The sequence below is a fragment of the Pelecanus crispus genome, chromosome 1 (assembly GCF_030463565.1).
Source record: "Pelecanus crispus isolate bPelCri1 chromosome 1, bPelCri1.pri, whole genome shotgun sequence".
Classification (NCBI taxonomy): Eukaryota; Metazoa; Chordata; class Aves; order Pelecaniformes; family Pelecanidae; genus Pelecanus; species Pelecanus crispus.
Genome location: NC_134643.1, coordinates 25,738,717 through 25,766,474, shown reverse-complemented (window position 1 = coordinate 25,766,474; position 27,758 = coordinate 25,738,717). Strand labels below are relative to the sequence as shown.

At 37.8% G+C, this 27,758-nt stretch overlaps 1 protein-coding gene across 1 annotated transcript; it reads right to left on the bottom strand.

The window, feature by feature from the left end:
• Window positions 1–234: 234 nt before the first annotated feature.
• On the bottom strand, window positions 235–24,300 carry IQUB (IQ motif and ubiquitin domain containing). The gene is made up of 11 exons (XM_075719666.1): window positions 23,824–24,300; window positions 22,460–22,621; window positions 22,180–22,355; window positions 21,780–21,935; window positions 19,410–19,620; window positions 15,694–15,869; window positions 10,310–10,480; window positions 8,722–8,898; window positions 6,861–7,109; window positions 2,661–2,846; window positions 235–438 (listed from the first exon to the last, which is right to left on the bottom strand). Exons 1-11 carry the CDS (start codon window positions 24,278–24,280, stop codon window positions 271–273), a joined length of 2,289 nt encoding a protein of 762 aa, XP_075575781.1. The 5' UTR covers window positions 24,281–24,300; the 3' UTR covers window positions 235–270.
• Window positions 24,301–27,758: the final 3,458 nt, after the last annotated feature.

Below are 27,758 nucleotides of genomic sequence, written 5' to 3'. Positions count from 1 at the left end.
CCACCACAGAAAGACAGTCATTGCTCTAAAAATTTAGAATTTACAAAGCTCATCAACAACATTTTTATGTTTAAATAATGAGGTTATGAAACATGAAATGCAGTTATATTGACTGGTCAGGATCGAACTATTTTATCCTCAGAAGTTTATTTTGATATGTGTAATACAGTTAAGGTATTGATGAAAAAATACATTTCTTTAAAACCAAGGAAATTGTATTAATCAGTAATTCAGCTTACTTCTTTAACTTCAGTTAACTTTGCCTAAGACTTATATTTTTTTACCAGGAGGAATAGGCGTAGCTATTAAAAATTCATTTGCATTAGCCTGATTGTCACTCCTATGCAAAAATGATGCCATCGCCGGAATCTGAGCAAAGTAGGTTTTTGCCCGGATATGCTTATGTTTTATTCTGTGAATAAATGCCGCTTCATAAGCCTGAAAGGAAAAAAAAATCCAAATCCCATTAAATACAATTACAATATCTAGCAATCTACATGTTGCTTCATATTTTACACAGTATAAATAGCGACCCTTCAATAAACTAAGCCAGATAATTTATTCATGTATGATACATAATGAAGTATTTTGTAGTTCTATACTGCTACCTTATGGCCCAATAGTGAAAATTACTAACCACGTGAAATATTTTAAAACCAGAAAAACTTCTGACATTTTTTAATCTGTTCAAGATAATACTTATTTATTTTTTTTCCAGGTAAGAACATTTGTACTTGCCTTTGAAAATTAAAAAAGGCAATGCTTAAATATCAACATTTGCAAGGTGATGCCTACGGGAAATTTCCTTCATAAGAATCAGAGTGATTACTTACAAATAATCATGGCAGCATTTTGCAGCATTTCAATCAGCCTTTGAGTTCAGTGGTGACATTTTCCTAAACTTCTAGTAATTAGTAGTAGTTCAGATGATGTAATAAATAACCAGAATATTTAGTTGAAAAAAACCCTTGCTCTCGCTATAGTCATCATTATGCATAATTTCTATTAAAGAAAGTGCTTGAGAGGCCTTTTTTTGTTTCAGTGAATGAAAAACAATGATTCAGCTTATGACATTCTAACTTTGCCTCATTTTCCTTATTTCACACTCATTTTTTTTGAAATAGAGCTTCGGCCATTACCAGTGAAGAAAGATGACTCCTCACTAGAGCTGTCCTGCTTCTCTTTTTGTAGCAGGTGAAAGCAGAGCTAAGTGAAAATACCTTATGATTTTTACGTAGGCTTGCCTACCTTACCTGTTGCTCTTCTGGCCTAACTCCCACCTCCCCTGAAGCTCTGGACCTAATCAAGTTAATGCCATCTCTTTGACTATGACATCCAGACTTAGGAAGTTAAACCAGACAAGTGCATAATCAGAATCTTTGCCTGCCATAATGGTAATAATAACATATATATAACATAAATTTATGGATGCAGAGAGGCATCGCTAGATTCAGACTGCCTGAGCAGCCTTGTTGACTGGAAGTGAGACAGAGGAGTCAATAAAGGAATTTCCAGCTTGAAACTGATTTTACCTTTTAAAGCTAATGCTCACATAAACATGTAAGTGCTTGAAGACACAAGTTGGGCACACACACAAAAAATATCATGGATGGCAGAATTCCTTTTACCCTTAGAATTCCCTGACTAATATATTTCATGCCCAAAACAAACATTTCATTAAGAGAGCAATTAATTTGCTCTGTCAGTTTAGGTACCAGATACTCTCAAGACTTCCAACAAATAGGGCAACGAGTAACAGATGAAGTTGGATTTGTGATGCACACATGTTGTGCTAGAAATTGAATTAAGAGCACCCTGAACAAAAGGACACTAATACAACAATGACCTCAGATCACTACTTACATAAACCAATAACCTAGAGGTGAAAGGCTTAATAATCCATTACTAATTGCAGGACAAACAGAACTCACAGGATTCTGTTGTGCCTTAGAAAACTAAATACTCTACAATATAATGTCCAGTGGAGTGAGGTATTTAGCAGACTACCATGTTTAGATATGGAATCTGGGGGGAGTGGTATAAAAATACACAGTCCCAATGACTTCTTTAACAAATTTTTAAGTTTTTTCAACTCAGAAGAGCAATTACGTTTTTATTGCTTAACTACAAACTATAAGATTACATTGTCAGGGGTACTTAAATGACATCTATGTAAGAAAGTAAATTGAGACAAATTTTATTATGACAAATGGTTAAGTTCTAGACAAAGAGCCATTCTGTTATTTAGTGAGAAATTTATAAGGCCGGAAACTAATGAGGCCAGAGCATGTGCAAGACCACAGGCACGCAATTGTCACAGTATTTATGGTTAGTCCTTAGGATGTTTTTCATCCAGGCCAGGTCTTGTCTGATCTCAGCTGAGGGAAGAGCACAGGCCACTTAGCTTCTTGCATTTCAGGAGAGACAACTGGGGCAAGACAGAGTTCAAGTACATGGATGTGAGCTGTACTATGTCAGCTGCCCTCTGGACTGGCGCCTGTTTTATTTAATAGTACAGATGCAATCATTTAAATAGTCACAATGGGCCAATTTAAACATGGATGAGTGTAGGGGCTAAATTTGGCCAAATATCATTAGTCATAGGATTCAATTAAAACATAACATAAATATTGTAAAAAACTAAATCCATCAAATTTTACCTCCTGAAGGTTACACAGCCCAAGATGTGCACCTGCCTCATCTTTAGTGAGGAGAATAGTGTTCCACGGAGACCACTCACGCTGCTTATCCCATCTGACCATAACCAAATCATAGAGGTCACGGCAGGCACTGAGAGCTGACTGACAGCCCCATATGTTCTCAATCATGTACTGCAGGTCTTGATGCTGAAATGGAAAACACGGTTAAGAAGGAAGAAGGATGTTTCATTCTACAACAAAAGCATTGTAACCATAAAAGAATCCAAATAAAGCTTTGAGTAATTCTATGCATATGTCATATAATCACCTGGTTAAAGAATGCCTAGACATACACATCTTCCTTTAGCATGGTGTAATTATTTATTGCATTTTTCTTGTATCATCTCTAAAATGCTACATTCTTACTTTGATTGTCCCTGCCAATGGCAATTCATATCTTCCATTGACAACCTGATTGCTTATCTGCTCTTATAAAGCTTCTTAAATCTCATGTTTTTTCTCATGTAGCATGCTTAAGCCTGTTCAGATCTTTTTGGTTAATAACAACAATCCATCTCTGTCATTACTGAGATGACTTCACCATTTCATTCTTTGGTTCAGAATTAATGTTATTCAATAAATTAGTTATTACACTACTAAATTACTTAAAGTTTGCATATCATCAGAATAAATTGCCCTGGAAAATGTGGGAAATTAGGACAAGAAAAACTCCCACCTGTGACAGACCCCAAATCACTGCCTGCTTTGCTTTCTTCCCCTCACTCTGCTGTTGACATATGAAGAGTTTATTGTGCTCATGATACTGTTGTTCATTTTGCCAGATGAGATTATAAGATCAGGTAGCTATGCTACAATATTAACAAAAGATAATAGAAGGTCTGTTTATAAAGGTTCTGTAGTACAGAAAGGCCTTTAAATGTACTTTTACCTTATGTCTAAGGTTAATTTGTGTCAAGCTTTCTTTGTTTAATTTATTACTAGCCATCTGAAATCACTACTAAACCTTGATAAAAAGCAGCCTCTTGAATGACAAAAAAAAAAAAAAAAAAATTGGGACAGCTGTTACCACTGAACTTTGGCAAGTTTTTCTGTCACCCTCCATTAATTCTTCTCTGTATTAGTCATAGAAAATTATTAGAAGATTTTTACCTACAGCAGTCTGTAAACAACAGACTTTTAAATAGGTTTTCCTCCAAGCTAGACATTTTAAGAAGCCGTATTCCTCTAAAAAGAAATCTTGATTGACTTAATTAAATAATAGTGCTTACATGTTACTTATTAAATTCCTGACAAAGAATAAATGAAACTATACAAACACAGTGCTTTAGTGAAATGTAGCCTCATGTATTCTCATCCATCTTGCTTCCAAAATCCAGAAGCCCATGTAAATTCTTGCCAGGGAAAATGGAAGATAAAAGCTGGGCTTAGAAACTCCACTGGTAATAAATCTGTGCCTACTGATTCCGGGAACGTAGGACTGCTCCTACATCTGGTCTTAAATCTGGTCCTACAGGGCCTCCTTTATTAGGTTTCACTAATTGGCTTCTGTTTTCAGTACTTCCTCCTTTTCACAAAATTTCAACTAACTTCTGTATCTTCTTAGAAGCCAGAAATTTGCAAGGAGACATACTAGCAAGTACTACTATTTGCATGCTAAGCTATACATCAAAAAAGTTACCAGATCTTGCAAAAATCTATATTGAGGCATATAAGGGTCCATGAAAAACAGATCCATAATTTGACTCTTCCTTTTTTCTGGATTACAATTATTTTTCTGCCTGAAAAATAGGCAAAAGATTGTTCTATGTTAAAACTTCTCAGGTTATGGGGAAGGGTGTGATTTAAGAGAATTCTTCTGCACTTTCTAAAGGTAGGTGTGCATTTTGCTGTGAAATCTTACAGTCAATTCATTTCAAATGATGCTTCCCTCCCACCCCCCGAATAATTTGTTCTGTGCTCACAAGAAACATAAATAGCCTTCAGCACTGTCATCTGACAGGTTTGGAGCAAGGTTCAGCAGCTGAGACTGGGAAAAGAGGGTAGGCAGCAAACCGCTAAAGGAGTTTAATGTATTTGTAACTTCAGATGAATATGACATTCCCATTAGAATGTTGCTCATTTTTGTGATTTGACCCAGCAGGCAGCTAAACACCACACAGCCATTCACTCACTGCCCCCCTCCCCAGTGGGATGGAGGAGAGAATGGGAAAAAAAAAAGTAAAATCTGTGGGTTGACAAAGACAGTTTAATAGGACAGGAAAGGAAGGCAAAATAATAAATAATAATAATAATAATATACAAAACAAGTGATGCACAATGCAATTGCTCACCACCCACTGACTGATACCCAGCCAGTTCCCAAGCAGTGGTTCTCCATCAACCAGCCCCCCAGTTTCTATACTGAGCATAACGTCATATGGTATGGAATAGCCCTTTGGGTCAGCTGTCCTGGCTGTGCCCCCTCCCAGGTTCTTGTGCACCTGGGAGAGCTCCAAATACAGTTAGAATCAGTATGGAAGAGATCTAAAAAACCAAAAATCTTTTCTCTTCTCACAAAAGTCTTGCATCTACCCACAGACAATACAGTCAGAGCCAGTAATGGTACTGCACTAGGCAATGAATGAAGCTGTCATAGCTGCCGCAAAGGACTTCTAGTTGTGCCCAAGTCATTTCTAGATGCCTTAGAGCTGTTTTCTGGATATAAGTGGAGTAGAGGACAGATGGTTGTTGGGAAGGGAAGGGAAAAATGCAAGTAGCACGAAATTTAATAATTTAAGGAAATGTTAGGAAAAAAAACAAGGAAATTAGTGATTTAAGATACAAACCTCTGTTTAGATATTTACAACTCTAAAGAGAAGAACTTGAAGTTAATTTGGATGAACATTACACAGTATCTAGAGATTTCAGTGGTACAACCACAAATGGAACTGCAAGTGAGGGTTTTCGGTGTCAGCAGTTAAGAAGCAGTCATGTTTCAGTGCATCAAATGGCCACCAGCCATCACAAGTGATGTCATGTGAGAGAGGTCCAGAAGATTTTAAAGGATGTTTACATATTAAGATAAACTAAGTTAGACACAGTCAAAAACTTTGCAGCTTAAGTGAAAACCAGTATGGATGAACAACATCTACAAAATCCAGGTTCATTGATAATGTTTCTTAACACAGGCATGATAATTAAAGAATCCCACTCTTTCTTTTGGCAGCTGCCATTAGCAAAGTGCTAAACCACAGCATGGCTTGTTTTGGTAGCAGCGGGATATTGATGACTGGCTTTTATTTGCTTGGTTGTTGTTTCAGACATACTGAAAATACAGTTCAAAAACTGTTCTATGGATGTTGATGTTGTAGAGATTTTTATTGCTAAATCTCAGAAAGGGCAAATAAATCTCAGCTGTTCAGTATTTTCAATAAATAACACTTTGCAGTTACCTCAGATTTAAAACTTTCCTAGTGGATACTGGATGTCAAATTCTTTTGTTGGCAAAATAAGTAATAACAGCTCAAAGAGGGAATTTGCTGAAGACAGAGGCAAGAAGTTCTTTGAACTGAGTTGTTCTGGTAATGATTATTAAGAAACATTAGCTACATAGTAATATTGCAAAAGATTACAGATGATTACAGATGATGGTAAAAAATTAGAAAATTAAAATATTTAGTGAATCTCTCTCCTAATATATGCAAAACAGTAAAACTTTCAACTATACAGATATTCTGCTAACATAGAACAGGAACGTCAAAACGTGAGCTTCTTTATTTTTTTCCTTCTGAGAACACAAACCAATTTAATTGTATTACTAAACCAGTCCAAATATGGGGCTTAAAATGTTTTACTAGCATTATGTCTTGAACATTATAGTCACAAAAACATTATTGTTGCTTTACAGATGAAGCCAGTATCTTTAAGCAACAGGGTGGCCATAGCAGAACCAGAAGAAGAATTTGGAGCATCTGATTCTTTGACCTGTCAGCTGGACTTCTACTTTCTTTTAATGCATAGCTTGTAACCACTTTTGAAAGTACAGCTATACTTCAAAAGCTTAAGTGCTTCTTCTTTATGGTATGGAATATCCCATATCACAAGAAGTTTTTGTAGCTTTTAGCCTATTTCGCCACCTGTCAACCACATACACAAAATAAAGAAAAAATTATAGTCAAAGCCACTGGTTTCCATTACTAGCAATGCTCTTTCAGACAGTACCTGAACTAAGAAAACAATTTTAGCATCATCCTGATAATCAGCTTCAGACTTTCTGAGATTTTCGAGTATAAGTTTGTACTTCAAAAATGCTTCTCGTCGCCGAGCCTCATTATCAAGCTTGCAACATAAGTGGCATCTGCCAATGGTGCGGGAATTAGCAGGAACAGGAAACTCAGAAGATGGCAAGTAATTTTTGCAACTATGACAGAAGTTAACATTTTTATAAAGCTTTAAGGGATCTGGTGGAACCTAAAAGATTTAAAAAAAAAAGTTAATTTACCACAAAGTATGTGTGTATTACTTGTGTGTCACCCTAATTCTATTGGAATACATTTTACATATATTCATGCAAGTATTTTAATATGTAAAAGCCAGTAATATTTATTTTAAAATCCCCAATAGGTTTTTTTTTTTTTTAAAAAAAATAGAAGACCAAAAGCCATTCTGTTTTCTTACTCTAGTTGTTAAAATTACTTATACAAATCAGTCAATTAATTTTTAAGCTATATGAAGATCCTAGACATTATGCTCCAGTGGTCTTGCTAGCACTTTTATGTATGCAGATTATCAGCCACTCTGGAAAGTTGACAACACAGAGAAAAGAGAAACTAATTCTTTTGCATTTAATTTTTCTTATAGAATCTGCCTTTTATGTCAAAGATAAAACCTTGAGATTATGGGCGTATTAATATTTTGGCATAATATAAAATCATCAGGGCCACATGTCCAAAAACAATATAGGAGAAAATAATAAACTAAACTTGCTAACGACCTCCTCACCCTCATACAGCTTCATGGGTTCTGGAGAGAATTTAATGTAGTCTGTGCAGACAGCCCAAGGCTGTAATTGGATAGTTTGAGTAGTCTGATAGTTCAGCTACCTATTGTGGTCATCTGCCTTTTTTTGAAATTACCTGAGGATTTGGTTGCCTTGACTGTCTGTTGATGAACTGCGATATTTTTTATGGTCTACAGAAGGTTACAAGATTCAAATACAACTATAGGTGCAATTCGGCCTTCAACTCAAGGTAGAGTTAACCAAAAGCTACAGAAGCCAAAGATCTCCCATCTCCAGTCTCTGCTACGACCCATCTAGGTAACCCTGTTCATAAACCTAGTGTAATATAACTGCTGGTTGGTTCTAAATCCCACTAACATTTACTGACAGATTCTCTACCCCTGAGATACCATCAACCACTGTAAGAGGAATCCTCTTCTGATAGATGAAGAATACATGTTGCTGCCTAAAGCAGCAACATATGATGGTGAATGACATTTTTAATTGTAATCTGTAATCAGAAAAGAAAAGCAATCACACAACTTGAGAGGTGTCCACCACTATCTCCACTTCATAGCTATATCTGCTTCTCATGAGGTAGCAACTGCTTGTACAACAGAAGCCTGTAACAGCTCTTGCTTAGGCACAAGCTCATTAGACATCACTTTGACAATGGCAATGATCTTTCTTTCTGGACACATGGGATGCTGCCTCTTGCCCAGTGGAGAAAAGGTAATTGCTCTCTCTATTGATTCCCCATTTGCTATTACGATTTACTGTTACCATCCCATAAGATCTACCATTTACAATTCTCAGATTTTTTTATTTCATGCATAGTGTTCCTGGGTGCTCTCAGTGCTGCCAGCCATTTGTCAGCTTCTTATACCCATGTCTGCCCCATGTTTCATATATGACTATATAAGCTTATTTGTGTGAAGCCTGTGTACTTGCTACTTTTTACTTCTTGAGGAAATCCTCCAGCAAAATCTAAAATAAAAAAAAGCTTTAATTGTTTTCCATTCCCCTTCTCCACCATCCTTAGTTCGATAGCCACTATGTCAGACTGCAAAATAGGAACAATACCTTAAGCATCTGAGCGACTTCAGGGTTGAACTTTGGAGTTTTAATATACTGAAGAAATAAGGTACAAATTCTTTTCCTCAGTCCTTCTAAGTTGCACTCTTTCACCTCTCTCGACATAAGATCAACCTCCCTGTCAATTAATTCCACTATTTCCTGTGTTAATTTACATTCATGTTCCTGAAAGTAAACACACAGAAAAAGGAAAACAAACTCCACAACAATAAGGAAGCAAACAAACAAAATAATTCTTACGCAGGTATAAAAGCAAACTATAGATTCTTTGCCAATCTTTCATACCTCTGCAGGTTCACGTAAGAACACGTTCATATAAGAACCCCTTAGTGTCTTAGGAAAACAGAGAAAACTAATGTAAAGAACTAAAAAAGTGAGAATGCTTACATATCCTGCTTTAAGAGGCCTGTATATTTACCAAAGCTGTGAGGAACTGTAAACCTGGAGGCATTAAAAAATGCTAAGTAGAGGCACAGAACACATGCAAAATTTTCAGTCTCCAAAAGCCCTAAGAAATATCTCCCTAAGAAGCTTCCTTTGGCTATGAGATAGGAGGTGTAATGTATATACACAGTAGATGGTTAAAAAAAACCCCAAAACACCCAAACAAAAAAACCCACCACACAAAAGTCATGCTTGGAAATTAGTCATTTCAGTATTTCAAATGCCTAGCAGGAGATTCTCCAGAGAGAGTTTAAGAGGTGAATGAGTCTAATGTTTTCTTACCTAAAATAGAGTGCTATTTTACAAAAATTCTAGAATTTGTTCACTACAGCGATATTGACTTGTATTAAGATGGGCAGGAGTTTATAAACCAGCAATACTCCCAATGCTATATTAGCTTTAAAACAAATTCTGGTACTACCAAAGCAAACAGCAAGACATTCATTTGCTTTTATAAGACCAGGAAGCAGCATTCTATTCTAGTTTGATGTCAACAGTACGATCCCGAAAGTACATTGAAACTCATATTATTCTTTTTGCACATGAATAAATAAGTAAATAAACAAATATGAAAGACTAAGAGAAATGCAGCCAGCTTCTAATTCTCTGGGAACAGTGGCAGCAGCAGTGGGGGTGGGGAGCGGGGGTAAATAAAAAAAATAAATAATAAAAAAAAAAAAATCAGTATTTGCCAGTTTTAGTAACCCAAACCAACAGAGGGGATCAGGCTCTAAACAGACATTTCAAAGAACTGAGAAAAAAAAAATAGTAATAGTCACTTACATCTCTGCCATGGTTTTCATCAAGTTGTTGTAAATATTAAGCTAAACTTTGTACTAAAATTGTATTATGTATTAATGTACAAAAAAGTCTAAAGCCACAGGGTTAAAATTGTAACACAACTTGAAGAAAAATGTGCACATCACAAAGTGAAATATGAACATAGAGTATATCTGGAATGTAAATTATACTCTCATGCCAGGCAGTACACTAGGCTTTCTCTTGCTGCCAGCTGATCATCCTGGCACCTGTTTACCAGAAGAAGCATTGCTTATGTGTCAACATAATTAAGTCACTGTATCTTTGGGAACTACAGCTTCAAGCCAAACATAAATAGAAAAATAAAACATACCTTCACTGTACGTCTGAGTGTTAACAGCACATCTATTCTCTCATCTTTTGGGATGTCATTCATGCTAATGCTGCGGTAGATTTCAAATAGTTCTCTGGCACGGAGTGTGTACTGTGTATCCATTTCAGTGATTTTTCCATCATATGCTTTCCATCTCTTAGGTTGTGCACACTTGAGAAACAATTTGTATAACTCTGAGCTATTATAAACTGATCACCAGCTGAACAAGTGCATTACATTACATCAAGTTTCACCACAGCAAATAGGGACTTAACATTAATGCTTGACTAATACAAAAGGCTAATTCTATTGCCGATATTTATACAGTACCTTTTCCACCACAGCAAGTATTCAATTGCACACTTTGTTTAACGTTGCAGGTCATGAAAATTTTTATTTACAGTATATTAAAAGTAAATAATATTCTCCTGCAGGAATATGCTCTACTTCTTTAAAATAATTTACTGACAGTAGTGTTAGAACACGTTTGCTCTGCATTTCATCTTGCAGACATAAATCCCTCTAAACCATCCGTAAAAATCAATGGGACTGTTGGCTGTGTAAAGATTGCAAATTTAAGGCCCCAGAGTCTACTGCAGTACAAAATATCTCCAGGGAACTGTTCTATTTATGCTAGCTATACAGACGGATAGAAGGCACAGATTTTGTTAAACCTGACTAAAGCAGAGTATGAGTCTACACCTTACCGGACACTTCACCTAGTTGGTGAAGTTGCTTGCTAACTTAACCACATGCCATATGCCTACTACGTCAACTGCCTCTTTGCACATCTTTAACTTCTATAGACAGTGAAAAGTTACATGGTGTCAGCTGCCCCACTTAGTTTGAAAAGTCATAGAATCATAGAATCGTTTAGGTTGGAAAAGACCTTTAAGATCATCCAGTCCAACCATTAACCTACACTACCAAGTCTACTCTAAGCCAATCAAGGGTAGACTAGACTAAACCATGTCCCGAAGTGCCACATCTACCCGTTTTTTGAACACTTAAGTCCAGTCTCCTTTCAAGAGGACTGGTTTTGGTGGCAAACCACACTGTTATATAGTGAGGTAAGTATCTAAACCCATTAGAAAGATAGTATTCAAAACCCTCTCTCCATCATTACCTAACTCCACTCCCTTTCCTTAATGGGCACAACTATTTGGAACTTCATTCTGTGTATTAATTATTCTCTTTCACTGTATTTGGAACTTGAGTGTTCAAAAACAGTTGTGAAATTCACTTCGCAGTCTTCGTGCGAGTTAACTACAGCAACACTTCATGCAGCATTCACATGCCTAGCAGTTTTCTGGATATGACCCCAGCATTGATGTAATCATTATTTTGACCAAATATACAGGCTTCCTATGGTGATGAATCATAAAAATACCAAGAACATTAGATAGTTAGAACAGATATGATTAGTCACCACCACAATCAAAATAGAGCTTTCCTCACTTTTAAATAAGTAAATTATAAAGTTAGGTAAGCAAGACAAAATAACTGAAAAAGGATTTAACACTGAATAACCGACATTTAATTACATTATCAGTGGTAGTGGAACTCTAATTAAAGGAGGTATTGTTAGTCAAAGGTCACAATTCAGAGCCATTGATTAAGAAATGCAATAGCAAAACCAGACATTAGTAGAAAATAAAACTCTTAATTCCTTAGTGAAATCTTTGAACTTCTGCAAAACTAGAGAGAGGCAATTTTCTCTCTGTCATAAAAAGGGAGCATTCTACTGTAACTTCATGACTTTGTTTCGCTATCTTTGTACAGTACTAGAAATACTAAAAAAAAAAAAAAAAAAAACCAACCCAAACAAAACCCAAGCAAACAACAAAAATAACCCAACCAACTTAGAAGCTATATCACGCTGTAACTCCTTTGTAAGGTAGATTGGCAAAAATCACCATTTTCCAGAGAGTAGTTAATTCAGTACCTACATTTGGGTTAGCTCAGTTGGTTAGAGCATGGTGCTAATAATGCAAGTTCACAGGTTCAATCCCTGCTCACTGCAGGGGGGGTTGGGCTCGATGATCTCTCAAGGTCCCTTCCAACCCAAAGCATTCTATGATTTGATCCTCTTCAATGAAATCACTTATCATAAGACAGAAAGGTCATTTGCTTATGCTAGGGAGAGTCAATGGGCAGAGTTTACCCTAGGAAGTGGTTATTAAAACTAGGTTCTTCTGATAAATTTGCAACAACCCATATATGAGCTAGCAGTTTTGGTATTCCTCTCTGCAAATGACCCTTAACACAGACCAACTATATTATGATAATATCTAAATTATTCAAAGCATGATATCATATCTATAACTTCTGTAATTTTTCTTTCTACCTCATCATAACTGGGTATTACATAAAATAAGATCATTTTAAAAGACAGAAATTATGCAGCTTTTTACTGAAAAAAACCTCCAACAAACCAACCCAGAGGTCTCATCAATATGAAGATTTCCAGTATTTTAGAAAGAATCACAAGCTCTCTGATTTCAGGACTATTTTCATGTATTCAAGATTGATGCGAGAAACTAAAACTTTGAGATTTTTTGCCAGCTTTTTTTGCCTTTTAGTCTGCTGGCAGTGCTGCAAAATTTACAATAATTCTGTTATCTGTATTACTTCAGAAAGCAAGACTACTATAACTGCACTCTGCTGCCAATGCACGAAAGTGGAAAAAAAGCACCTGAGGAGAGAAGCACACCACCACAGACACAGAGAGAAAAAGGTTAGAAAAGTAAAAAAAAAAAAATCCATAGGGTGGGTGCAGAAATAGCACAAAGCATGAAAGGTATGAACTGAGTGACAGCTAATAATTACACAAATTCCTTTAAGAAAATATGATTGCTGTATAAAAGCTTAATCAAGTACTTCCAAACACAAATGCTGAAGAATGAGCTCAGCTAAGAAAAGAACCCCCTAGAACGTAGTGCGCGCACAACCAGTAGCAACCATTGTAAAAGCACACATGCATGAGAAGGGACATGCCTGAAGTAGCAAAGAAGGGAATGAAGGTTTCCATGGAGAAGCAAGTTTCATATCACATTGGCTATTGCAGCAAAGTGAAATGCTTCCAGTCTTCAGATGTGAAAGGTGTTACTTCAGCTTTAACTGGCAAGTGTCCAGATGAACATTATCAGCTCAAAGTTCAAGAAATAACTGAATTATCTATAATCTAGCACTCCAACAATAAATTTCATGCTACACTTTAAAGTGTTTAAATTGCACTGTTACAGTCATAACAAACCATCCATTTAATTTTGAGATTTCCAAAATTATTTTTTATTTATTTTATTTTTTAAGAAATGCAGAAATTGTTACTTTCTTTACCTCTGAGTTAGGCTGCTATCTATGGCAACAGTTTAGAACACTCAAAACCTTATAGCTGACATGATAAAAAAACATGGAAAGAAAAAGTTGCAGTAGTTCAGAAGCTCATGAGATTTTCAAATTAAAAAGAAATCAGTCTCTTTAATGAAAAACACAATTTATAAATTTAAAATATGAATAAATAAATTAGTAGTAAGTGCTTCAGAAACATGTACACTGTTTGGAAAGAGATAGCATCTCTTGTCTCTTGTGTCTCCTGAATCTCCAAGCATCAATTGTCACTAAGAATTCTGGTAGTGAAGAACATTTTGCTTCCAATTCCTAGATGTAAGAAAACTGTTCAACTTGTGAGAATATATAGTGGAAGTAATCTATATAGGGTAGGACATTGGAAAGCAGTTCTTAAAGGAAAAATAGAGACTCACTGTACCAGGCTTCTTTTTCTGAGAAGATAACAGAACAGTTTGTAAATAGTAGAAGCAAATATTCAACAAAGAAATTATTCCAGGTTTTGATATCATTTCTAAATATTTAGTTTTCTGGTTTTTTGCACTCTTGAAAGCAGTAACAGAGAATACAATCACATCACAGCAATAAACTTGGTAACAGTTCCACCAACATTTCAGATAAATAATTTGTTCATAATAAAGAAAGGTAATAGATTTTATCAAATCATTTTTTACAGTCCAGTTCCCATACATCAGTAATAAAAAGAATGAAAAAAAGTCTCTTCTGGACAAAACTGCCATTTTTACTTTTGAGCACTAAATAGCCAAAATTAAAAAAAAAAAATTAGACAGTAAAAAACCTATTTCTGTTGCAGTATTTCTTATCATAATTATGTCATATACTATGAAAACAGCCAGAAAATAAACAATTTCTTTTTTCTGAGGGGATGGTTTGTTGGGACGTCTACCTGAAACAGACTTTTTTTTTGTATTTTACATTAAGGTGCTATTGAATCTAATGCCTTTCTAAATCATCTTTTTGTATGAATGAATCCTCATCTTTGTTTTATAGATGAAAGCCTGAACAACGCTTGCATTAAATTTCATCCCAAAGATTTTACAAGAATAAAATCTCAAGATAAAGTTCTCATGCAACTGAAACTAGTGAATTAATAACTGAGTTCAATATGATAAAAGATTCAGTCAAAGCTCTTCTGGGTTTCTATCCTATACATGAAAACAGAATAAATGCTTTCTTTAAAGACAGACATAGGATGACTAGAGGCCTGTGCTCAATGGGGAAATAAATCTAGTGCCTGAAGGATAACATTTCTGAGGGAAGAATAAAAAAATAAAAGAATGAATTAATGCATTCTGCAGGGTTACAGTTTAATTTTACAAATACTTGCTTAAACTTTTGCATTTAAATTTAAATGCAATAGCAAACTTTTCAGTATAGAGAACAATGAACAGAACATACCAGAGGGACAGTCACTTAGTCATTAGTTTTGATTAGTGAAACTGAGTATTTTTTTAAAGAGAAACTAGTAGCCAAATTTTTAAAGTTTCAAAAACAGATTAGGAAAGAGCAGAGTTTCATGCATGAATTCCTACATCACTGTAATGCACACAATACAAAATACAGAATGGTATGCAATATCCTGAAGCTTTATAACCTCAAATTAACCATTCTGAATTGTTAGAATTTGAGCCTTTAATGCTCTTAACAGCGCCATCAGAATCATGTTCTTTATGCAGAATAGTTACTTAATACAAAATTAATCCACTCAGTGCTATTTTTTCATATTTTATATACACACCTGAGATTTACCATAGACACAGGTAGTTAACAGTCTTAATGATGCACCGTTAGTCCTTCAATCAGTCATAGAGCTAAGAAATTCTGAGCTTGGAAAAAGAAATTTACTGAATTGTATTGACAAGAACAACTAGATAATTTGGATACTTATAACATTAGCATTCCCATGATTAACTGTTAAAGCTCCAAAAGTTACTTTTGGCAGGTAGTTTGCAGATGTCTTTTCTGTTCCTGTACTTTGGTATTCTTTATGTTCAGCCTAAAATTTCATCACTGACCTTATCCAGAAAGTGCAGTATTGCTTTTTGTTGATTCTCCTCATCTGCATTTAGTTTGTGTCTCCCAATGGAAGCAATCAGCTGTGCCTCTTGTTCCAGAAGTCCACAAAATGCTGCCTTTCTTTCAGCTCCAGTAAAAGTTTTGTTAATCCGTTCGGTCTCCTCCTGCCTCCATACTACGGATACAAATATTTTGGGTATTTTTAACAAGATGTTTTCCAGTGAAACTTCTACTTTCATATTTAAGAAAAAACATATTTCATTCTCAATACCCATTAAAAGCCAGTTTCTACGTTAGGGAATTGATTGTTACGCATATTTTCAATACACACAAAACGGCCCAGAAATGAATGAAAATTATACAGGTGTTCTGTGAGAGTATGTGTGTGTACATCAATTCCAAACTGTCAATTCCTACTCCAGACTCAAAAATGGGTGAGGAGAAAAAGGAGCTTTATATGAGAAAAAGAATTTAGCTCCTGTGGAAACGTGTGATTAAATTATTTCTTCACGATTTTGCATCTAAAATAACTGTTTGAGACTCAAAGAGCTCCAAAAGGTATGAGCAATAGGAGCTTCTTAAACAATTGCTCATCAAAGTCACAAGAAAAGATACCATGGAGATCTTCTCAACAGATTAAGGACAGCATCTTACTGTGGTACCACTAGTAGTCAGTGCTGAGAATATTACTGCTTCTCCCTGCATAAATGAGTAAAATCTAAAGAAGCTTGAAGTCCTCCAAAACTGAGATAAAAGTTGACTGACAGTCACATTTAGCAATTCCAGTTCTTACACTGAATATTTGAGCAGTATCATCTTTCGCCATCTAAGGCAGATGGATGCACATTAATAATTAGACAGTCACTGCTTTACTCCCCCTTTACTCTTCTACAACAGAACCCTTCAAGTGGAAGTGGTGTGCAGACCAGAAGATAATAATGAATACGTGAATCAGTACACGCTGTATAAGAACCTGGCCTTCTGACTCTTAGGGTCAAATCACCAAACCACAGGTACCTGCTGCACTTACAATTATAATTGTAAGTTAGACTACTTAGTGACAGAAACATTCAGATGTATACATATGTGTCTATCATGGCTAATTTTGTAGTACCCATTTTTTGACTAAGTGCTGATACACAGACTATATGCCCTTACAGAAATCCGTTAGTAAAATCAAATTGTGTTTACTGAATAGTGTTTTCCTTTGCATACACTGTAGCAATTCTTGGCTTTTCTGAAGAGTCTGTTCCATTTTAAATACACCTGGAGTTCTGTAGGGAATTTTATAAGATCCAACAATTCAACATTCCTGAATAATATCTCAAAGTGTTGTTATTGTTCCAGAACAGTTATGCAAAAGCAAAACCCAGTGTAAAGAAAACAATCCAATAAGCAATGCACACTTACTGAAAAAAACTATAAAATCCTGTATCAGGTAAGATTAGAGGCAGGAGGAAGGAAAGGAAGAAGGTTTATTTTCTGCTTGTGGCTTCCTTATCTACAATACTTTATGTTTTCCATTTAAAAATATTTCAATTCATTTCCTTAAGGCTCTCCAAGCATTAGTATTAATATGACAGCTGTCTGACAAGTTCTGAGTACCCCAAGAGATATTTTTAAATAAAGCCATTTCAGCAAACAAAAGCACTGTATAGAATTAATTTACATGAAGCTTTATATGCCTGAAGGGGGCAGCAACTTCAAAGGTAGAGCTAATAAATACAGTAAGCAATTTTGTACTTACAGAAATGAAGAAGCTGTCAGGTATCATCAATACTCACCTTCTGATTCACCATATACATGCAATCAAGTTAAAAACATTCCTCTTAGATTATCTGTTCTACAGATATTTTAGCCATTATAAATTTTATTCCAGCTTTTATAAAAGGAAGTAGTTCATGCTTTTCAAATAAAAAAATCAATGTCTCTATATGCAGTCACACTGAATATATATATACGTCTCATTTGCACCATACAGTCAACAGGCAAGTTTTTGTACCAACAGGAATTGCTTGCACTGGCTGACCCTGTAATAGTATCCCCCTGTTGTGATCAGCAGCAATAACCTTCACAGATCTCTAGAGGACAATAGTCTCATTCTATTACTGTCACAATGATTTAGCTTGTGTAGACTGTTGACACTATAAGAATGTAAAAGTAGTTTCAGATGCAGGTAGAAAAAAAACTTCCTAGAACTACTAAGCTCTATTAAAATAAAGAGCATGACTGCAAGTCTCCATGTAGAGAAGCAACTAGTCAACATTGGTAAACAAAAACAAACCCAAAAGATTGATACCAGACCATTATTTTTAACAAAACGTTAAAAAGACATTTCAAATAGTGGAGTTTGTTCTGTTCCAGTTTTGAAGTGGCACGTGCTTTTTCAGGTTGTCTAGATATTAAATTCCTGAACATGCAAAGCTGAAAGTTTTATTATTTGTGAATCCAATGACATTAAATTAAGCAAAAGAGGCACTTATATAACCTTAAATTTTAAATCTAAAAATATTTGGAATAGCAGCATTCATTCACAACTTTAACTCAGCTTTGTTGTTACTATTGCAAATAAGACTCATCATACTTTAAAAAAAAAAAAGTGGATCATACATTTGATAGCACACTAGCTAGGAAGCATTTTTTTAAAGAAAATAGTGCAGGAAATTAGATACCAAATAGTAGCACTTGCCATAAGTGGAGAGGAAAAAAATTATTATATGAGTTGATTACCTAGTCAGACATACCTTTAAAAGGCTTGATTCTTGTGAAGAGCTATCTATCTATGAAGAAAAAAAGGGGGTGGGGAAAACAACCCCTAACAAACCACAAATCTCATGAAGACACTATTCCCAAAATTCTGAATTTTAAGACCAGTAATAATTTTTACATTCGTCACAAACAGTAATACTTATAAGTCATTTATACACTCAGACAAAAGGATCTGTTCAATGCCACACGAAGTATGATGGTATTAAAAGATTACCGTATAACTTGGGAATTCTTGAATCATGATCCTAAACTCTGTGAATAACACACGCCACCAGTTTTATGCTCAGTTTACCATGGAAGAAAAACCTGGGATGGTTTAAGGTAGGTCAGGTGGCTTTGCAATGAAGCAGGTAATCCATTAGGCCAGTTCTGCTATAGGTACAGTAATGTCCAAACTGACGAAGAGTTATGTCATAAGCAAACACTATAGCTGTATTAACATATGTGTTGTTACAAGTCACAATGCAAGCATCTTGCTTAAAAGGTGACATTTTAAAAAGAACTCTTGCAGTTTCATTACATGCTGCTACAAGTCCACTGCTTTCTATTGGTTTTGGTTTTTTTTTTTCCAAAAGGACATACTCTAGGATTTTTGTTACATTTGCAACATTATTCTCCTGTAAGTTATGTCAAATATCTGCAGCATTCACCTTATTTTTCCAGCCCCAAACATGGGGCTATGTTTTGGATTTGTGATGAAAACAGTGTTGATAACACAGGGATGTTTTATGTATTGCTAAACAGTGCTTACACAGTGTCAAGGCCTTTTCTGCTTCTAGAAATATATGGAAGTCAAATAATTCTTTAAAAATGAAAGAAATTCCAGTGTAAGTCAAAAAAATCAAGTAAGTATCTATAAAAACATGTCAAAACCAGAAGAGTTTGTTTTAAACAAACTGTAGTCTTTTGCTGATTTAAGAGTAGCCCTTTAAAAAAAAAACCTTACATTCTAAAGCTTGGTACAGTAGCTCAAAGTCTTCTTTTGTTTTAGGGTTCAGTCTTCGTTCATGCTCCCTTCTCAGTTTTTCTTCTTTCTCTTTTTTTCTCCGTAACTCTTCTTGTGCCTCCCATGCCAGCCTTAACCTCTTTTCTTCCCTCAGATTTTGTACTACATTTATAGCATGCCAACGACGGAAATATGTCTGTAATACTATTACCTATATGTGATACAATACCAAAGAATTGTGAGTTTAAAACAATACAGCATAATACTTTTTTCTTAACTGTTATTTTTTTCTAGCCACTTAACTACATTTTCTAAGATTTGTCATGTAGTCAAACAAACCTAAATGTTACAAAAACAGTCATGTACTACGAGTCTAAACACTAGTATGCTTATTTATGTAGGTAACTGCAGGAGTTTAATCAGTGAGCACAGTGGAGAAACTAGGATCAAATAATCAAGTTAAAGTATAAACTGCAATTACAAGATCTATTTTTCTTTTTCAAATCTCTCCTTAAAAAACACCTTTTGCCATGTATTATTCTTTTCTCTTCAGCTTTGTGGGCAGAGGTCCTCATTTTACTATCCATTTATATAGTGTCTAGATTGGGAATTTAGACACATATTTGCAAAATTTCTTTTGAATTTGCAAAGGCAAAAATCAACACACATACACACAAAATCAACTGCACTTCATTTGTAAACAAATAATGAAAGTGAAATTACCAATGCTGTTACGACAGAACTGAAAAAAGAAAATTAAAAAATCCACATTCCAAAGCTTTGGCCGTTAAAGACTAGCAAAATGTCTATACTAGCTAAGGGAGCACAACGCACAAGCCTGAGCTTCCACCAGCTGAGTTAGCACTTGCACCTCAAGCAGTTTAGCCAGGTCAATACCATGAGCTAATACGTATTGTTCAGCGTTGAACGCTGTCAAGCACAAAACCCCACTAATATAGTTACACTGTCTCTAGAGATATCTTAAGCTAACATTTCTCTTGAATATGTCTTCACCTAGTATTTCAATATGGAACTACGCCGCACTGTGCAAATCCATCAACTTCAACCAACACCAAGTTGATATCTCTCTACTGTGCATTATAGATTACCTACAGATACATTACAGATTTCAGTAAGTGGCAGTAATGATCAGAGGAGAACATACTGGCACCCCTGAGGAAATGGCTACCTATTTGGGTTCCACTTCTACAAGACGCTTACTGCCATCAGCTGATGCTGACCAAATAAGCAATTCTTACAGAAAACTTCTACCCAGAAGATTTCAAAGCATCTTGCCAGCCACGTCAATATAATTATCCTACTTGGACACATGGGGAACCAACTGTTTCTCCATTGAGTTAGATTCAGACTATTTTAAGCGATCAAATTAATGACTAGGCCATTTACAAAGCCGTAACCTAACATGATGTTGGGTGTTCTTCAGTTAGGTGCGTAGTCACTGAATAGGTGGTTTTCAAAAAGCAATCTGGAATGCCTAAATGGCATCCTCCACACAATGACTATACAGAATCTGTCATCAGAATCGTCTGCATGACGTGACTCAGCACACCAAAAAACTCCACAGATGGACTGCATGTGTTTGAACAGCCAGGTTCTACCTTAATGCCAAAGCAGGAGCTTGAACACAATCCAAAACAGAACAGCATGCCAAAGGTAACCTGTCAGGCCTGTTAAAACAAACAAACAAACTCGAAAACCACAAAACCCATAAGCTGAATGCAGGTCTCCTAAATCCTAACCCAATACACTATTCATTTGAGGCCATATATTGAGTATGTAGAATCATGGAATCACGGAATGGTGTGGGTTGGAAGGAACCTTAAAAGGTCATCTAGTCCAACCCTCCTGCAATGAGCAGGGACATCTTCAACTACATCAGGTTGCTCAGAGCCTCGTCCAACCTGACCTTGAATGTTACCAGGGATGGGGCCTCTACCATCTCTCTGGGCAGCCTGTACCAGTTTTTCACCACCCTCATTGTAAAAGATGTCTTCCTTATATCTAGTCTGTAGCTTAGGTCCTTCTAAAGAGATCATGAGAATGCCATATGGACAAGCTGGTTTTAATCCCTAATGCTCTGTGTGGAAGCTTAACTGTCACTGTAAGACAGAAGCCAGTAAAATCACAATTCTTAATATTTAAAAAACCCACAAGGTCTCAAAGGTCATTAAAAACACTAATATTGTAAATGAGCAGACATATGCTTCCCCCATATCTGAATGATTACAAAATGTGAAGATTAAGGAGACATTTTGCAGTTCACTGTTAAATTCACTCTTTGAACACATTAAATATTCAGATAACCTTCGTAATACTTTCCTTTACAGATACAAACAGATGAGAACTTACTGCTTCAAGTCTACGTTTATGGTATTCATCCGCTGTAAGATACTTTCCAGGAGTTACTAGTTTGTCAGTCATGTTTGACACATACAAACCAATTTTTGTCATCTGTGTTGATGTTGTATTTTTTGTTTGTTGTGGCTTATTTTTTTCAAAAACGGTCTGGGGAAAAAAGTGCATGTCAGATTATAACAAAATACACAGAGATTTTTTCCTCATTACAATAAGTGGCAAAATTAGCTATTTATAACAAAAATCACAAGACTAATGATATTCATCCACTAAATACATTCAATTGCACACTTATTTCTGATCTATTTCCTCATTCCTATTGGAAATAATTACATCAACATTCTAGTCTGTTTGGCAAAAACAACATTCTAAAAAGACACTACAGAGCCATTACCTGTGTTTCCCTACAAAATAATTGAATTCCTTTGTCAGGTCGTTTTTTGGGTACCGTTTGTGATCCTGCGTTATGAAATTCCACTCCTGTTATCCTGTTCTTAAATCCACCCAGAAATGGTTTATGACAGGTAGGTCTTTCAATTTTTACAACTACATCTTGGAATGAATCAGTATCTGTTAAAATGGAAGTTCCAAGATAGAAATATTGTTTCTTTTAGTAACAGGTTGAGATTAGAGCACGATTGTGTACATCGATACACATTTAAAACAGCATTTACCTGTTTGTACTCTGACAGTTATGACATCAGGCATGTGGTAATCCTGTTGAACTGCTTTCTCAGGAAAATGTTCCTGACCAAGACATAACTTCTCAGACTCGACAGTCTCATCATAGTTAGCCCTAGTCCTCTTAAGAGCTTTACCATCCTCAATCATGCTTCCTAAAAATAAAACCAAAATTAATTCCTAATATGCTTCTCAAAACAAACAAGTAAATAAAATAACTCAAGTTTACCCTGACATGATTTTATTGAAACACTGCAACACAGAATAATCATAGATTTTTGGGCTGGAAGGACAGTCTACTTGAAAGCTGAAACAGTATTGTCATACACTTTTTAAAGAGATATCCAATGTAACACTGTCACCACATAAAAAGTCATTCAAACTACAATTTTTAAAAAGTTATAACAAGTAAATGTTTTATTTGCAAATGCATAATTTTAAACCAAAGTTACCCATTTATACAGTGAACTTTTATTGAAAAATCTTACCTAAACCTGCTCCATTAGACCTGATCTAAGCATACGATGGCTGAATCATTGTTGTCTTTCACACAATACTTGACATAGTGTTTATTCAAAGACTACATTCTGAACCTACTTAACTTGAGGTTCCAGAAATTACTTCTTTTTGATAAAAGAAGACTTTTTGATAAAAGTCTATCTGGCTTTGGCACAGTGCCCTTCCTAGGAAGCGATCGCCAGCTGCTCAGAATGAGAGCATCTGAATGCAGCCCAGCCAAGAGGAAGGCAGTCAGCAGCTCCATACTCCGAAGGGTCACTCACTGTGCTCACCTGCTGAATGGGATGCGCTGCCTTCTGCTCTGAAGACCTAAGAAAATGGGGCACTGAATTGGGAAGAGGAAGTAACACGGGACACCCAGAATGGAGAGGAACAAGTGCAGGAAATGATGGAGTGTCTTGGGGACTGCAGGTGAAAGGTACGGATAACAGAAGGGTGGCAGGTAAGTTACAGGGGAATCTAAGAGATGTAAAATAGTAAAGCGATTGCTATGGCCTAGTCTACACTGTTAGTAGCCCACGTATTCATATGAATTATGCACTGCTGTTTTTCAAATGCGTGTACAAGACATATACATACACACATTTCTGGAAATGAAGATCACTCTATAAAATGCCATATTAGTCTATAAATTACTACTGCAACTTGAGATAAAGAATACATTCCTCACTTTTTCAAGCACTTACATGAGAATTTAAAAAGTCATTTCAAGACCAAAACCCAGCAAACATGAACAGAATGAGGATGTGGGGGGTGCAAGAAGCCATAATGAAGTTGAAGAAAAAAAAAAAACAACTCTTTAAAGCCCTGATGCCCAACTTTTTAATAACTTCTTTACCTGCTACTGTCCCACTTGCAGTATTTTCTGATAGCACTAAGTTTTGAGATGTTTGTTCTTCCCTTTCTGAATTTCTTAATTCAAGTAAAGTAGAGAAATTCTCATTGGTAACAGGTGATGTGCTCTCAGATGATGCGCTGAATGGGGCACCTGGCTCAAATACGTCTTGCTCGTTATTTGTGATCACTTCTTGCTCGCCTAGTCCTTTGCTGGGTAATTCCCACTGTGCTGAACTTGACTGCTCCTGTTCCTTCAGAGCTGACTGCTCCAGAGAAGACTGCTGCTCACAGCCCTCTAACTGTACAGTGCTTGTAGCTTCTGGAAGCAGAGGCTTCTCTGCCAGGTCCCCATTCTTGCCCTCTCCGACTGCTCTTCTTTCCAAGGATGCAGGTGGCTGCTCTGCACCTGACCTCTCCGTTGTAACGACTTCAAAGCAACTACCCGATGTATCTTCCATTTCCTAAAGTATCAGTTGCACGTTTTTAACCTTTCTGCAAGAATAATCACAGTATCTATTTAAAATTGCATATTAGCACATTGCTACTATCAAACATAGGGGTGACTTAACACCCTGAAAAGCTTTTTCTGCACCTATTCCCAAATAGCCTGTTTAGAATAGCATGAGGGCTTTGCTTCCACCAAAACACATCTTCTCACCGGTGTTTAACAAACGTAATACTCCATAGCATTGCCAGCAGGTAGTCAGCGTAATTCTTTCTTTATACGTATCTACATGCATATATAATGAGACAGACATATATACAGAGCAGTATCGCCCGGAGACAGCACACCTTCAAGGTTTTCCGTGCTGCCACCGAAATGACACGGGCTGGAAAAATCCAAATCCCATACTCACTAAAAAAAACCCAGCCGCAACCGGGAAGAAGCTCCCGCAGGAGCCAGGCACGCGGCCGCTACCGCCAGCAGGCCGGGCCGGCACCGCCAGGCCGAGCCGGCACCGCCAGGCCGGGCCGCTCCCCCGGGGGACAGCGGCCCTCGCCACGGGGAGCGCCGGGGGCCGGAGGGCTGCGCCCGCGGTTGGGCACAGGGGTGGGGTTGCCCGGCCCGGCCCCGCACCCGTTGCTTTCCCCCCCCGGCCCCCGCAGCGGCCCGGGCGGCTCTCCGTGGCGGCGGCGTCGCGGTAGCTATGGCAACCGGGAGCGGGCGGTGCCGCGCGGAGGCCGGGGCCGCAGGGCCAGGAGCATGCGCACTGCGGGGGCAGCGGGCCCTGCGCGCCTCCGGACGAGCAAGGCCCGCGAGGGGGGGGAACGGGCAGCGGTGAAGGGCAGCGGCTGAGCGGGCCGCCTGGCCCCGCCTGGCCCCGCCTGGCCCCGCCTGGCCCCGCCGCCGCTACCGGGAGCGCCACCGCGCCTCGGAAGGCAGCGCCCGCGGCTGCCCGTGCTCGCTGCCTCCGCCGCTGCCTCGGCCGGTACCGGTGCCTCGGCGCCGTGCAGCGCTGGCACACCGGGCTGCCCGGCCATCGATCCGTAGCAAGGCGAAGATGAACTCTTAGCAGCTTATAGCAGCATTAACGTAGTAAAACACCATGTTTTCCCTTCAGTGTCTCCTGCAGATAGCAGCAGGAATGCTGCCAACACCCCAAACCCTTTCCGGGATATTATGAGAAGTCGGCACGTTTGGATGTCGGTAACCAGGTGCGAGGACTGAGGCTGTGGAGGGCAGATTAAGACACTTGTACCAGAATTAAAACCATATGAAACTGGATTTCCTGGTGTTTGATGTGTGATTCCCGAGACAACTCATGTTTCAGCCCACTACAGGAAAACTGAGACGAGACTCGCTTCACACAACCGCTTTAGAATCATAGAATCGTTTAGGTTGGAAAAGACCTTTAAGATCATCCAGTCCAACCATTAACCTACACTACCAAGTCCACACTAAACCAATCAAGGGTAGACTAGACTAAACCATGTCCCCAAGTGCCACATCTACCCATTTTTTGAACACCTCCAGGGATGGGGACTCCACCACCTCTCTGGGCAGCCTGTTTGACAACCATTTCCATGAAGAATTTTTTCCCAGTATCCAATCTAAACCTCCCCTGACACAACTTAAGGCTATTTCCTCTCATCCTATCGCTAACTACGTGTTAGAAGAGACCAACACCCACCTCACTACAACCTCCTTTCAGGGAGTTGTAGAGAGCCATAAGGTCTCCCCTCAGCCTCCTCTTCTCCAGGCTAAACAACCCCAGTTCCCTCAGCCGCTCCTCATAAGGCCTGTGCTCCAGACCCTTCACCAGCTTCATTGCCCTTCTCTGGACACGCTCCAGCACCTCAATGTCCTTCTTGTAGTGAGGGCCCCAAAACTGGACACAGTATTCCAGGTGCGGCCTCACCAGCGCCGAGTACAGGGGCACAATCACCTCCCTGCTCCTGCTGGCCACACCATTCCTGATACAAGCCAGGATGCTGTTGGCCTTCTTGGCCACCTGGGCACACTGCTGGCTCATGTTCAGCCGGCTATCTACCAACACCCCCAGATCCTTTTCGGCCAGGCAGCTTTCCAGCCACTCTTCCCCAAGCCTGTAGCGTTGCATGGGGTTGTTGTGACCCAAGTGCAGAACCAGGCACTTGGCCTTGTTGAACCTCATACAGTGGGCCTCGGCCCATCAGTCCAGCCTGTCCAGGTCCCTCTGCAGGGACATCCTACCCTCCAGCAGATCGACACTCCTGCCCAGCTTGGTGTCATCTGCAAACTTACTGAGGGTGCACTCGATCCCCTCATCCAGATCATTGATAAAGATATTAAACAAGACTGGCCCCAAAACAGAGCCCTGGGGAACACCGCTCGTGACCAGCTGCCAACTGGACTTAACTCTATTTACCACAACTCTCTGGGCTCCGCCACCCAACCAGTTTTTTACCCAGTGAAGACTACGCCCGTCCAAGCCATGAGCTGCCAGCTTCCCAAGAAGAATATTATGGGAGACGGTGTCAAAAGCTTTGCTAAAGTCCAGGTAAATGACATCCACAGCCGAGGTGAAATATCCATTTCTGTGTCACAACTGTGGGAGAATCCTGAAAAAAAGTTATCTTTCAGCAGTATATCCATATTCAGTATCAGTATGCCACGATCAGTTACCATCTTTCACGGACATTGTTAGGCATTTGAACATGGACCTGCTTCCCACCAAAAGGACAGAAATTTCCCATTACTACTGTTAATGCTCTTTTTTCTAAAACCTGGATTGAGCTTGAACTCAGGGTAGAATAGGACCAGCAGTAACTCTACAGAAAGCTATGTTATTTTGTGTCATTATGTAGTCAACTTGGTTAAACGTTCAAACTCATTTTCAGTTTGCAAGATGATTTTTTTTTCCTAATGAAATAGCATGTATGTTGTAAATAATAATAAAAAAAAAAGCAGCTTTCACTCACCCCCCCTTTTAATACAATCAGAAATTATGTCAAAGATGAAAACGGTGTCCTGTTCAGAACACAGCCACTCAAAACAGGTTAAGCAGCACAGATAGCAGGTTGGGAATAACAAAAACCTCAGTGCTGCTGCTACCTGGCAATTTGTTGAAAGCTGTTTTTCTGGTTTAGCAGGCTGTGTCTCTATTAGTTGCCATCCTTGCAGATAGGGTCATTTTCACTCGCATAATGACTTCAAGCAGACAATCTCAAAGTGTTTTAAAGATCTAAAGTTTGTTAACTCTAAGACTTGCGGTGAGGTACCTTACCATATTGTAGCAGATAATGATAAAATCTTTTGCATCATCATGTATTTCCAACACAGTTAAGGGGGGGGGGGGGGGGGGGGGGAATCAAGCAAAATCATTACAGTCAGTCTCCAAATTATGCCTTGCTAGCATATTCATCTTAAAATAAATTATTTGCAGCACAGAACTCCTAATATAGATTTTCTCTTGCCTGTAAAATACATTTTGTTGCTACAGTGTGGATTTAAAT